This window comes from Strigops habroptila, chromosome 11, assembly GCF_004027225.2.
Source record: "Strigops habroptila isolate Jane chromosome 11, bStrHab1.2.pri, whole genome shotgun sequence".
Taxonomy (NCBI): Eukaryota; Metazoa; Chordata; class Aves; order Psittaciformes; family Psittacidae; genus Strigops; species Strigops habroptila.
The window spans coordinates 30734320-30749107 of record NC_046360.1 but is presented as its reverse complement, the minus strand read 5'-3'; the positions used below and the strand labels follow the sequence as shown (position 1 = coordinate 30749107).

At 43.8% G+C, this 14788-nt stretch overlaps 1 protein-coding gene across 20 annotated transcripts in view; it reads right to left on the bottom strand.

The window, feature by feature from the left end:
* Positions 1-14788, bottom strand: part of FOXP1 (forkhead box P1) — a 387257-nt gene that overhangs the window by 102403 nt on the left and 270066 nt on the right. For 19 of the 20 annotated variants that reach the window (XM_030501104.1, XM_030501109.1, XM_030501116.1 and 16 more), the window contains one exon: positions 10798-10923. The exons of the other annotated variant lie outside the window; for it this stretch is intronic. In XM_030501104.1, the coding sequence (XP_030356964.1) occupies positions 10798-10923 (126 nt within the window). The remainder of the gene's footprint in view (positions 1-10797; positions 10924-14788) is intronic. 20 annotated transcript variants of the gene reach the window in all.

Here is a 14788-nt window from a genome sequence, read left to right as displayed (position 1 = left end):
GGTTGGCGGCTGGCATCTCCCAACTGGTTAGCTCTGGGTGTTTCTGAGCTATTAAGAGTCAGCCAAAGCAATTCTGCTGGTTTGGGGATTTTTTTCCCAATGAAAGGTGGGAAATTTTTCACAAGGTTTCTGATATTGGCCTTTTGCTTCACAACTGTACAGCTAAAAACCCGGTTTCTTCCAAAACTTGTCCGAATGAACAAAACACCATTCCCTGGGACAACAAAGCCCTGGGGACAGACATTTCCCACAGCAAATGTGGAAATGTGCACTGCACCTGCACAACACAAAGTGACCCTGCTCAAAGCCCGGAACACAGATTGTGAGTAACTCCTCAGCCCAAGGTCTTGATGAGCAGCAAAATGCACAAAGCCAAACACCTGACCAAGAAACCACAGCGGAATGCTGCTGGGCAAACCAGGACCGATCACCTTGGTACTCCTGAAGTGACTTGGTGAAAAATTGACTGGAAAGGAAAATAAGAGGTAGGAAGCTATACGCAGCTCAGCGGGATCCCTCGACTCCAGTGGACTCCCCGTATGGTTGTCACTTAAACCCAGGACAAATCTATCCCAAGCTGTTCATCCCCATGCTGCAACCCACCCAAGAGGTTCATGTGGTTGCACAGATGTGTCGTAAAAAGCTCAATGTTGAGGTATGCCTCACAGGTTAATAACTTAAAACACAGCACCATATTATTTGAATCTGTGCTGCTTAAAAAATGCCAAAGTGACACAACTGGCAAGAAGGTGCTGAGCTTTGATAATCACACGTATGGCTTTAAACACCCTCAACCCGTGTGCTCCTCCACATTACGTACTCAATGCACGCTGGCACGAGCTAGGGAGCTGCAACATGACTCCCATGATATAACACGATGGAGGACAACCTTCTGAGGGGCAGACGGTACCAAGCTATGGCACTGGTGACCTCGGCAGCTCCGGCACAGGCACCGCTGCCTCCTCACACCGCGCTCTGACACCCATCACTACCTGAGCTCCTCCCGCCATCTTCCCACCTCATTTCCAAGTGCCATCTCAAAACTTTTTCATCTAGACATGCTAAACCCAGGATGTAGATTTTCCAATTAGTCTCTGTTTAAACATCTGTTGGTAGACTGCATTTAACATTAGTTATTTGAGCAAAGCGCAATTTGATTAGGCTGTCTGAAACGGAGCCAAAGTCTGCAAAATAATAGCTCAATTAAATTTTGTTTTGCTTTCATTTGTCTTATACTTTCCTGAGTGTGATACAGTTGCATATAATCAAGTAAACTAATTCCTTTCAAAATGAGATATTTCGGTGCCTTTTCCATCTCTTCTCAAAGTTTATTTAATAATCTATTCCATCTTCTCCATGCTTCATCGAACTTCATCCTGACACAAAGTACATTTCTTTCTTGTGCCTTCAGTCTACTTCGATTTTCTATGCTTCCCGTGACTTGAGATTATGCGCCATTAATGTTACACCTCAAACAGATTAGTAATTTATAAATGCAGATTACACTTATCAGGAAAATAAAAACATTTCAGGAATGCAGCAGCCTCTTCTTTGCACACACCACAAAATCTTTTGTCAACCAGACGACACAGTTGTAAAACTGTCAAGCTCCAAAGCCACATCCAAGCGGCATTTCCAATTGTCTCCCTGGGTTTAGTTTCTACTTATTCTGTTATGTTGCACTTGCTGCCCTGAAACTTCAATATTAGCTCTAGAGATTCAAACACATGAGGCAAACAGCTGCTCTCCTCCGCTCAAGCAAGCTAGATCAAAATGCCTTCTCCCTTTCCCTCCTGCTTTTTATTTTTTACTTTCTTTTTAACCAAATCGCTGTAATTCAAGTATTTCTGACAAAGTTGATGGGTTTAGGGCAAAATTCTGCTCTGTTATCATCCTTCCCTCGCAAGTGCACACTCCTCTCGGTCAGTGCACGAGGAGCACCAGAGCTTCCTTATGCTGACTACAGAAACTTTGCCTTGAGGATGAAAAAATGAGAAAGTCACAGTAACTTAGCTGCTATGTAGATGTGTGTATGATTTAAATTTAAACATTAAACATTTAAACATTAACTTCTTTCACACTTCTGTTAAGAAAGGAAGAAGCATGCATTCTTTGAGAGAAGAGATTTCTTCTATCGGAGATGATTTTCGATACGCAGTACTTTAGTGGGTTTTTTTTTTTCTTTTCAACATATTTGAGGCAAAGTGTGAACACAAAGGGACAAGCTGAAATACGTATCTGGCAGCTCTTCCCCAGCGCGTGCTGCTGAAAGCCACAAGTACTACTGCAGTTGTTGAAAATCTGTGATTTTGATGCAAAAAGGTGAGGGACTGCTTCCTCCTGCACCGGTCCAGCTCTGCCCTGCCCTGCCACAGGCCATACTTCAAAATACTCCTGCAACAAAACGGCCTTCAACATTAGAGGCAGCTCAAGTCCATGGAAGTTCAAAATGGGATATGTCCTATTTAAAATGTAGAGAGCTACTAAATATGACAACCATCTGATGTATGAAAATTATTCACAACCAAAAACAGACAGTCTGGAAATAGCTGGGATGACTTCATTTAGACAGAATTACCCAAATCTGTTTCTAATATACACAGTACACATAATAAATTTTTACAATATGACAAGGAAAACAAACTTAATAAAAGTTCCTGATCTTTTGTTACACAAGCAAGCTATAGCCATGATATGTTTATAATATTTTGCCTATGATATCACAGCTAAGTAACAAAAGCAAAGCAACACAAAAACCAGTTACTAGGTATGACTTCACCTCGTGACTCCCGCAGTGACATCGTTGCGCGCATCGCCCCAGCGTCCCACCTTCCCCACCTACAGCCCGTGCTCCACCAGTACTCGCGCTGTGCTGCTTTTCACTAATACTTTCCTTTTCTCCTTCTCCCAGGCACCCTTTGACTCTGGAAGCTGCGGATCTCTACGACGAGAGTTTGTTTTTTTCCAACGACACCAGGACTCATCTGAACGGTAAGAGATTTTCAGCCTGTTTCCTGAACTCCTGGTTATTTGACAAGTGCTTGAAAACCCTGTTATAAACAATCTCTGTAGGAAAACAGATGATGTCTTACGATCACAGAAGGTAATTTTTTCAAGAACCCAACTTTTTGAGCGTTTCCCAGATGCACCGCGTCAATCTTCCTGCGTTTGACTATCTCAGCTGGTTTTCCAGCCCGGGCGTTTCGCCAGGCGAGCCGGACTGCCCCTCATTGTCACTTCTGTTCGATGGCACTTGCACCCACTGCTGTTATTCCAGGCTTCAGGAAATTTTCTAACCACTGGACAGGCTCCAGCGCTGTGCACTAATAAGTTGCAGATTGCAGCACTCTAAGTGTGTGTGTGTGTGTGTGCACGCGTGTGTCAGATCAGGGCCACGGTTTGAAGGAAGGGGGGGGAAAACAGTAGTTCAAAAATGCTGCCTACTCAAATTGACGGAAAAGTGACCCCTGCACTTCATCAGAAATTCCTGCAGACTGACAAAATAGAGAAGTTTGCTTTTATCACACACAGTAAGACTCATATGGAAAAATGGAAACACTACATCACTTGACCTTAGGTTGCCCCCTTTTCAACCACAGATGAATATTATGTATAAAAATTGTAAATCAATTTGAGATGTATTAAAGGAGATTTTTTTTTCTGTATTAAAGGTAATACCTTTTAATCTCTAGATTCATTTTGTAATGTCAAGCAAATGAGAAAGACTTAATTTCTGTAACTGAATTTTGTTACTCTTAAGTCTATTTAGCATCTCTGCACGGTGTTCACATCATTTCTACACTTTGCTTGCATCAGGAAATAATGAGCAAGCATCACTTACCCAACACTGAGTCACAAATATTTGCCTACATTAACAGAGCATTAAAAGCCATTTTAAACAACTTAAGGAAACTGCACTAGCTTTGAACTGTGATTCACTACTATGAGAAATGAAGAAACTTTTCCTCTTCTAAAAGCAAAAAAATCAGCCGCTGCAACCTCCTTCTAGTGTCGTCAGTTCCTAGAGCAGACTTTCCCCTGACAGATCCCGACACAATAGATTTCTTTGCTTAATGACACTACTTCTGAAATTTTCCTATGCTCGGCGTTGGATACTTTGAAATTTCAATCTTTTCACATCCTTGAGCTCTCATCAACATTTTTTTCCAGACTGTGTCAATAAAATTGATTACTTGCAGTTCTGAACTCTGTTCCTCACATGGAAATAAAACAATTTGTTTTAAAGTATTTTCTGAAGAAAGCAGAACTTGGCAATCCTGTCTCCAAGATCATTAAAAAAAAGGGGGGGAAGAAAGGGCCAAACCAAGCAAGCCTCCCCCACAAAAAGCAAAACAAAAAGAAACCTCTCCAGCAAACAAAAGAGAAGCGACGTCCTGATCTTATCACTGCAGAAGCGAGAGCTAAATTCCTGACATACACATCATCAACCTCGCCACTGTTCTCCCGACTGATACGTCTCCCTGTCGGATATGAACGATCTTTTTGGATCATTAATATGTTCATGAATTTGTTATCAATTCTCACTCGCTGTACTTTAAACCGCCCCGTACCATGGCTCAGGAGTGCCTCGACAGCGCTGGTGTCACCGCATGCATCAGGACCCCTGACTGCCCGGTTGTTGAGATGCCTCATGCCTACAACCGATCTGTTGCTTTTACAAGTTTAATCTGGGTATTAAGGAGCTGATTGTGGAACCATGTCGCTATAACATCTTCAACCCAGCTGTACATCATACAAACCACTATAGGAGGGGGCAGTCTCCCAAGATTCCTAGCAGCAGTGCATACCTTTAACTCCCTAATCTGTAATACTACAAAATACTGCTCTCATTTCTTCCCAAGCACAAGTGGACTACCAGCAAGGGTCCAACAGTGTTATTCCTAATTACCTTTTTTTCACTCTTGATCCTGTGGCGCTCATAATTAGTTACCTGGGGCTGCAATCCAATTTGAAGTGATGACAAGAAAGTGATCCATGAAAAAGTAATAAGTTAAATCCAATTTCAGCCTTCCTCTAATTAAATGCACATGGAACTAATGACTCAAACCCTACCATTTCAGTGATAATGGTAATTAGCGAGGTGGGAGTCACTCTCTTTTTTCAACACTGTAGGTGTAAACCACAAGGTAAAATGGCAGGAGCACTCTTAATTACATGTGTCATTTTGTCAGCAATTTACACATTTCTGACCAGTCAGGAAGGTTTCATTTGTTTTCCCCTTCCCCGAGGTGGGTTACACACGGCTGGAGTAAGGCCCAGCCAGCCCCACGGCCCCGCTCCCAACACGGGCAGAAAGCACAGCTTTTACAGACCTGTTCTCTAAATGCTTCATGTCAAAGAAGAAAACCTGCTGGAAAATTACATTGGGGGTGCTCTAACAAAACACAGGGCTGGAAATGAGGGATCCTGGCTCCTAGTTTCAGTTTTGCCCCTCAGGACCGACTCCTTTATAACATGGCAGATACCCAAAGTCCCAAATACCCCAGAGGGAGCCACACACCTCAGTGCGGCTCTGTGACCTTGGGCGAGTCACTTAGTACCTCTCTGCCGGGGTTTACACAGCTATAAAATGAGAATAATCACATTTGCTGACAGTTCCTCACACTGCCAGCTCTCCCAATATACTGGTATTTTCCTAGAAGCCATGTTTTTTTGGAATCATATAATTACAGGACAATCACAGACTTCTTTCAAGAGAAGAAAACCTGCATTTGTCACCTTTCTGCTCAGTCTGAAAAGCTGGAAAAAATGAATACTAAAGGCTTTAACAAATATGTAAAAGGGCAGCAAAAACAGGCCCACAGGGTTCACTGAAAAAAAAAATAAAAATCCTTAGTATCAAAATTTTCAAGCTGATCACGTAATTTTGAGGACCTGACTCAGATTTTGTCCTGTCTGTGGGGTGGATGATATTTGTACTTCACAGGCATATTCCAAGAACTGACTAACACCTATAATTGGTCTACAGGATGAAAGAATTATGGGTCCTTTGGTAGAAAGTAGCAACACTCGACTTTGCTTGATTTCCAAAGTCAGAAGTAAAAGTTAAGGATTCAAGTGCAATTTTCCTAGGTAAAATATTTAAACCCTGCAGAAGTGAAATCTCAACCCAACTGGAGTTGGTGGCAAAATTCCCGTTGGCTTGGCTGAGGCCATATTCAGACCAACTCCCATGTTCAAGAGTGAAACAGAGAGATAGTCATACAAATGGAACAAATACACTTGCAAATTCACTTCCCCTCCCAAATTATTTGTTGAGACATTTTTCCTCTTCCAGTTGTTAAATTTACTACTATGTAAAAAAGGTGCCCTGCATGTAAAACCTGAGACTGCACAACCTGGTACTTGTGTGCTGCAAGCTAAACAGAGAACACCCTTCCCTCCACCTTTCAGCGTTCATCGTGTTGTCAAGCTGCTGATCTCTAATTTCATAAAAAACAACAATAATTGCCCCCAACATCAAGCCACACTGATTTTTAAATCTTGCCCTTTTCTATTTCTCAAGATACTGGAAAGAAACAGTAAGATAACACAGCATGCAAATTGAATTCTACAAAAGCCCAGCCAAAAGGCTGCTTTAAAAAGCAGCGGTATGCAAAGGCGAGGACAGGTCTGTCCTCTCAGCCTCCCCCAGTCTCACCCTGAAAATCTAAACCAAACCCAAATTCTTTTCTTGGCCGTGAATTAAAAGGAAGATTTATTTTCTGTTTTGTCAACTGAAAACAATAGTTTCCATCTTTGTAATTTCAGTATTTCTTCTCTCCAAACACACTCAGGTTAACTATCATACAATGAATCTCATTTTAATCACATGAAAAAGTCAAGTGACGGGTTTCGCTTGCAAGATACCGACTTGGACGTCCTAAATCTGTTTTCAGTCCGGTATCCAACTTTCAGCTCAACGCAATATACAACATTTACGTCTTTAAAAAAATTTGTATTTTTAGTATTGCCAAAACACACATGCACTTTTACTTTCTTGGGAGAAAATGTGTCTCTTGATTTGTTTCCAATCTGGGTGCTCTTGCCAGCAACTAAAATGCTTAAAGAACCAAAATGAATAATCGTTAAGAGCATCAGCAATTAAAGCTGCAAATTTTAATCAATACATCTATTAATACAAAGATATATTTATCTTGGCCAGGAAAAATGTGCACATTTTCAAAATCCTAAGCATACCTGGCCTGTTAAATTATTTGTTTCATAGACTTGAGGAAGTCCAATGTCTATGGCAAATATATTACCAAACAGGCTCTAGGGTGGGTTTTTTTTTCACTTCCAGTAATTTTTGCAGGGATGATATATATTTTTTTTTTATACTCTTTTCCCAACTGCTGGTTACTAAATCCATTCCTTAACTTTCAATTTTCTTTTGTTTGTGTCATCAGGCTGTGAAACCGGAGGTCACTGCCAAATATAAAGCACGGCAGTGCGAGATAGGCTCAAAATGTGAGTCATCGGGTATTTGGAGATTTATTTTTTTTCAGCTATCAGCAAAGCACATCTCCACTCCTGTGTCCAAGTTCTTGTACACTGAATATCTCAAAATCTGCTAAAATCAGGTCTCCAGGTAGAATTAACAAGGTCAAGAGACCCCAAAGACGAACTGGAGCCCATTGTCATGTAAACGCTTTTGAAGTCACCGTGCCCCAGTGCGGCCAGGGGATGTCAGGATCTATTTAAGTATCGTGGCTATTTGATCAGTGTATAAAGAAGGAATATAGGATATTATCCACGAGGTGATTACAGATTAGCTATACAGTGTTTGGTAGATTAATTTTCCACACCTGTTTGTGGTGGGGGGGTTTATGTGACAAAGCTGCCAGCCAGCATTAAAGTGCTGAGGCCAACACAGAGGGTGCTCTTCCAGCCTCGCATGAAACCAAACCAGCCTCCCCTCTTGGGCAGGACCATGGAGCATGTGACTAGGAGAACCAGCACCCTGGGTGAACAGCATCCCTTCCCCCATGTGTCATGCCAACACAGCTGCCAGCACTCGTGTTAGGGAGCTCCTCACCGGTGCCTCCACTAAGCACAGCAGAGATAAGCAATGCCTACAGTACTCTTGTTACACACAAAGTCTGCCTGTCAGAAAAAAAACCCAGGTAACTGCTAACCACTGTGGCTATCGAATGAGACATCTCTATTTATAAACTAAGTGCAAAGATGACTTGGTTCATTATTTAAGCAAACTTTTGGAAAACGGGCGTATTTCCACCTCCCTCAGCATTTATTCTACGTGCTGTCAGCAATGGGTATTGCCTCGTCGGTGCGGTGCCATACAACTTCAGGGGCTGTGGGTGCTTGTGTGGGTGCAGTTTTACTCACAGATTCTACCCCCAGCGCCACTGTTTCCTTTCAGCCACAGATTTTCATTGCAGGGATGCACTCGGTGTCTGTTACATTCAAGAGGACTTCCAGTACGTTTAAGACCGCAAAGGCACCAGGAGTGAGGAGGGGATAGGGAAAAAAAAAGAGACTGGGCAGTCATTTGAATCAATGAGTGACAGGCTGGGCCAGCTCTCTGTATACATTAATAAATTAGAATTTTAATTGTGTCTCTGACTGCAGGAGCTGCTCCAGTACTTTAATACATACCAACAATTGGCTATGTTATGGAATCCGCGATGTGGCCTTCACTGTTGACCTCTGCAACACAATTCCCAGTCTGACTACGGAAACTGTTTGGTTTGATCCTTTCAACTTATTTGAATCCTGACAAATAAGCTCACAGCTGAAAGGTCAACACAGTCATATTTCATCCTCTGGAGCTATTCTTAAGACATCTGCACAACAAAGCACTTCTTTTAGTACCTGACACTGGACCTAGCCAGCACAATCTCTCATTAAAAATGTCCCCAGTGGAAGAGTCTATTAAAAGGCATATGGATCAGCTATGGATTTACCAAATAAAATATTTTTGAAAGCATTAATGTAACGCTCTGGATTATGGTGCTCTACGCTGCCAATAAAACGTATATTTGCCCAATGACAAAATGCTTCATACTTTCCAAAAGAATAATGGCTCGGCTATAAAGTGCGAGGTGTTGTCCAGCAGCCTGAGCACGGGAGTGGGAGCCAGGAACTCATGAATCTTAATCCTACCTCTAAACCAAATTCCCTCTGTGATCCTAAGCAAGTCACTTAACCTGCTTCCCTCAGTTTCCCAGTCCAGAACTGGGATAATGCTACTTACTTATCAGACTTTCCTTCTGGGGGTGTTTTGGAGATTGGTATTTGCAAAATGCTTTGAAGATGAAATCACTACACAAGAGCGAGAAGTTGTCCGCGCTGGGCCAAGGGCTGCAGTTAATGGCTATTCCTCACTCAGGCAAAATTCCTCTTGAAGGGCCTGTCAGCTTTATTTGGGTAAGAACTGCAGGATGGGGTCCTCTCACTTTACTGTCAAGGCCTTTAGTGATGTTGGCTTTACCTTCCATATTCTACTACATATTTAAAGCGCCCAGGATCCGTATTTTTGGAGGAAAATAATCTGAAGCACATATAAAAGGCAAGAGAAGCAGCAACGCTGTCAGGGAGCTCATGGTGATAGTATATCAAACTAAAAAAAAAAATTAGAAAGAGCAAAACAGACATGAGTTTGACAACGTGCTATGACAACAACGGAAAAGAGAAAAAAAGCGGAAAGAATTTGGGGCTACAGAGGCTGAAGCATCAGATATAGAAGAACGAGATAAGATAAATGTCCCAGCTACAGGGCTTTGTGTGACTGCAGCTGAACTGCTGCATTCAGGAACTTATTATCAAAAATACAGTGACACACTGCAATTGCAAAGAGAGCAATAATAAAAGCAATAACCAGCTGCAACCCAGCAAAGTGGTCAAGGGTCTGGAAGTGCCGGTTTACGAAACACATAAAGAACTAGATACATATAATTTGCCAAAACTGGCAAGTACATGTTAGTATCTCAGATGTTTGAGGAGTGTGAACACGAGGCAAGGCAAGGGACTGACTCAGTATTTATACAAGCAGTATTACTTGGAGCAAGAGGATGGAATTAAAGTGGAAAGTTCCTGAGCGTGTACTTTGTTATGGAAAACTATCCGAAGGAAAATAATAGCAGTCCCACCACCACTTGGGATTTCTAAGAGTAGAATAGCAAAAAAAGAAAAAAAAAAAAAAGGAGGAAAATGTGATACATGACCTAATAGGTCTTTCTTGTCTTTAACTCCTGTGATTTATCCCGCAAGACTAGCAAAATGTACTCCAAAGCCGCCTATGTGTGCAGACATCTTCTGTTTGGGAATGCTGTATTGGTTTTAGCTTTCTGAATTCATAACAGCACAAAGGCCGGTAATATTTAGATTTTCTTTCTGAAGATGTCCATAAATCAGCAGACAATAAAAGGGGAAAAAACACACCAATGATATGATATCCTAGTATTTCCCAATATCCTTGACACAGCAAATCATCGGTTTGAGTGAACGCAGACTACAAATGGAACAGCAATCAAACAGAAATGTTAATGCAAATCTCCTATGCACACTGACACAGTAACAAAAGCTATTCCATTTTGTCATGATCCAACCCTACCGCATGCTAATAGACATACACGCTCATGATCTGTAAATACGCCGTGGTGGGATTTTCAAGCACACCTAGCACCGGTCCTCACACCACTTACATCAGCCACAGCTGCTCTGTGGACTTCACTGGGAGGAAGCTCCTGAATGTCCTATCCCAACACTCACAAGGAAGACACATTTATTCAGCTTTTACAAGCCCGCTCAGGGAGGCACAGAGGCTCCCCTTACCTGAAGGGCTGGCTGTTTGTCATTCCTCTTCGGAGACTTTAATCCACTAACTTGTTGCTGCTGCTGCTGCTGCTGTTGCTGCTGCTGCTGCTGTTGCAGTAGAAGCTGCCGTGCTACCTGGAGAGCCTGCAAGGGAAGAGGTTTGAAAACTGAGTTTACAGCAGACAGGGTGTGGGGAGCTACATGCACAGTACATAGGGTCAAGGCAACCCTTGGCCATGGGGTACCACTCCACTCCTGAAGCACCTTCACCAAGGAAAGCCGTGGCTTCCACAAAAAACACAAGTCAGCACTTGCATTCAGTGGGGCGATACCCCACTGCTGGGTTTCCCATTCTAACTATGGAGAAAAACAGCAGCAGCTCCTGGGCAAGAACCTTGAGTAGCTGCAGCAATCCTGGTGGTGAGCACCACACAGTTGTTTTTATCCCCCACCTGGAGCAGCTCATAGGCCTCCTAGCTACTGGGCAGGCTCTTGTGCTAATGGCTTTCATGCTCCTCTTCTCCAGTGGGTCAGATCAGGTTTACAGAAGAGGGCAGTCGTATATCACTGTCTGCTCTCCTGAGTGCCAGAGGAAGTCAGGGAAGCTTCTGGAAGGCTGTGGTGGGAGGAGGAGAATAGCCAGTGGCAAGCAGAGAATCCCAGAGGTACCGTGCTGAAGGCTGAGGAAGCTGTGAGAAGCATTCACTGTGAATGCAATGAAAAGCAGGGATAGCACCTCAGCCCACCAAGATCACTAAGAGCTTGTGATGGACCAGCAGTGGGGACTCAGAAGAGAGGAGGCAGAGCAGTGAAGGGACAGCGCAGCCTTACGGGATGGAGGGGCAAAGGATATGATAATGAAAGCATGTGCAGAGCATCACATGGTGGGGAGTTACTGCAAAATTTTGTGCAAAGTGAGAGAAAAGTGTCCCTGCACACTGGAGCTCTGTGGGGCCCCATTCCTTCATCAGGTGGGGAAAAGAAAGCAAGAGAAAATGAAGGAGAAAGAAGGACAAAGACAAGTCCCTGTCCTGGCTCCCTCCTGGCTCCTCAGCCAAGGGACCACAAGGATGATGCCAGTAAGACAGGCAGTGGCACCGCTGAGGCTCCGCTGCCAAGACCTGAGCCCGATGCTCCCAGAGGATTCACCAGCACCGGACTCGGGCCGCCTTGGTCTCCTTGGAGACGTTCAGTACATGTGTAGGTGGAAAAGTGGGAAGGCTGAAGACTTCATTAATGTAAAACAAGAATAATAGTCCCTTTGCAAGATGCCTACACGGAAGGAGGGAAAAAGCCTTCCCCACTCCTACTGTGTATGCTCTCTGAGTGATTTAATTAATACCTATTTAATTAAGGAGTCAGATACGCTTCGGGTTTCACTTGCTTCTCCAAGTTGCAAGTGTTTCATCTTAGCACAGAACTGCTGGGAAAGGTTTGACACCAAGGACTGCAAACTCGGATCTGCCACCCCCCAGTAAAACCTTGCTATTTTACGGCCTAGGCCCGTATTTTACTTCTGAAGGGACATTCAGCAGCCCAGGGAGAGGCTGAAGAACCACTGCTGCTGGCCAACACACCAGGGCAAGCTGGGCACAGAGACCTTACCATGTTCTGGCAACGAGCCCTCATTTCAAATTTAATAACAAGTCTCCACTGGATCAGAAAAACTCTTTAAGGGTGGATGCGATCTCCAGCAGAGCTCAGCGTGATGAAGGTAAAGTCACACTTTACACTTCAAGCTGGTTGGAGCTCAGCACACCAAGAGCATCTCCACAGTGGTCCATGTCCCCGTGAAGGGTGTGGGGAGCTGCCAGGCAGGGGCACACACTGAACCAGGCATGTATCTGCTCACACACACATACGCAACCAGCCTCACCATCAGTTCGACGTCAAGCACCTAGAGCCCACCAATTAACACAATTCAACAAAGGAAATCTTTATGCAGAATGTGCCAAGAATAGTTAAAACCCAAAAATGTTATTTTTATTGAATTAGCTTATTTAGCTGTTAAAACATCTTCAAGGGTGGGCAGAAACAGCAGAAATAAAACCTACAAGGCTTAAGGGGCTGGGCAACAAATACTCACCTACTTAACAGGGCTGTTGTACGGCTTATTTAATTAATGAATACTTGTAAAGCACTCTGAGTTGCTCAGACAAGAAGCGCTATACAGTACAAGCGCAACATATTATTATATATTATTAAGACTGGCTCTGCAGAAGAATAATTCCAGGTAAATGTGCAATCAAATGATCATTTTAGTTCCCAGTAATTAGATTCAATAGGCCAAAAAACCCACAGAAGCCTTTCTTTAATCATACACTAAACAATCAGAACATCCCTAACCTTTCAAGCTACAGCCTTTTTGAATAAAACATCATCAGCTTATAGATATTATTCCAAAAAGAACCAGTCACCATATGTGTTGTCTCTTTGAAATACAGTTGCTATAGCAGACCCTGCATGCATTTCATGTGATATGATCATATTCTACCCGTTCTGGCAGCTGAGAGGTTGCACAATTAAATTGGCTGCCAGAAATTCTGAAGATTCCCAGAACAAGTAGCCGTGCAAGAAATGCCTGCTTTCTGCTCGAGCTGGCCACGAAGCATTGCGCAGCTCGGTGGGGTGGCTGCTGCCACCACCAGTCCTTAACACAGTTGACCCCACGCTGATGAAGATCTCTGCCCTCAGGGCAAGGATCTGATGGAACAAAGCCAGAGCTCTGTCCCTGCTCTGGTCCCACCTGCATGGCACACACTCGAGGTGACATCTACATCACTCTGCTCCATGTCCGGCTGGCACTCGTCCTGCTGCTGGGGGGAAGGAAATGATTAAAAAGAATGAGAGTAATGAATGGGTTGGCCAAAGGGGGCATCCCAGATACAAGGAGCTGGGATGGACAGGAACAGCAAAGGGAGAAACACAGAGGGGCAGGCGCAGGTGAGATGGAGCAAACTGACAGCTCAGGGGATTGCAGCTTGAAACGGCATTTCCCATCTCTCTTCTCTCAAGATTTCACTCTTCCACTTATAAATAACTGACAGCAATAAAAGCTAAGCATCAGATGAGCTAGGGTTTAAGATGTGGAAGGTTGTTTATAGCTCAGATCTGGTTCTTACTGAACATCTGCACCAAGCAGCTACTGCATCCTTGGTGGTACAGTGAATCCAGGGATCCCAAGTCCCTCCACCTTTCTACATTTGCCTGCTTAGCATTTCCTCTCTCATGCCTCAGACCAAGCACTAATCCTGCCATTTCCATGTCTCATCCACACTCCCTACACACGATGGGATGTGTAGAAGAAAGATGGCTAGCTCAGTCCTGGAAGCACCAGCTCTCTTTCCTCTTATATGCAAAGTATTTCAAGCCCATTTGGAGTGCCTTCGTGAAATTAATTTGCTGATGTTGGTTCAAGCCTGGTGGACACCCGCACATCCCATTTAATCCAAGCTGACAAGTGCTGCACCTCTGCCCGCTTCTCTGGTTCCATGTGGAGCCCATTGCTGGATGCCGGTGAGGGAGCCCTGCTGAGGCTGCCGATGCTGCACAGTGCTCAAGCAAGAATAGACAGGGAAATTAATTTGAGAGTGAAGTCAGTCCCACAACCTTCATCAGCATGGAGATTCGCAAGCAGGCCTGTACATTAATAAAGCTTCCTGTGGGAGTAGATGTTGCCTTTGATTTGCATGTGAATTCAATGCTAGTGAGAAGTGCCAGACTGTCAGACATGGAGACCAAAGTCTCTTATCTTTCCAAAAGCTTCTGTAGCAGTTTCCCCACATTTCCTTAATCATCTGCCTTGTCCTCAACTTACTGAACAGGCAGTAGAGAGTAAAGCTGGACTCGGTTCAACTCCTGCTGCTGCCAAGTCCTGAAACAAGGGTGCCAGGACTGTTTACTGCTAGCCAACAGCTCTGCTAACGTGGCCCTCTCCTCACGAGCAGGTGCTCTGACATCTCCAAGCTCTTTTCACACATTCCTCCCCACTGCCATAATTACATCCAAA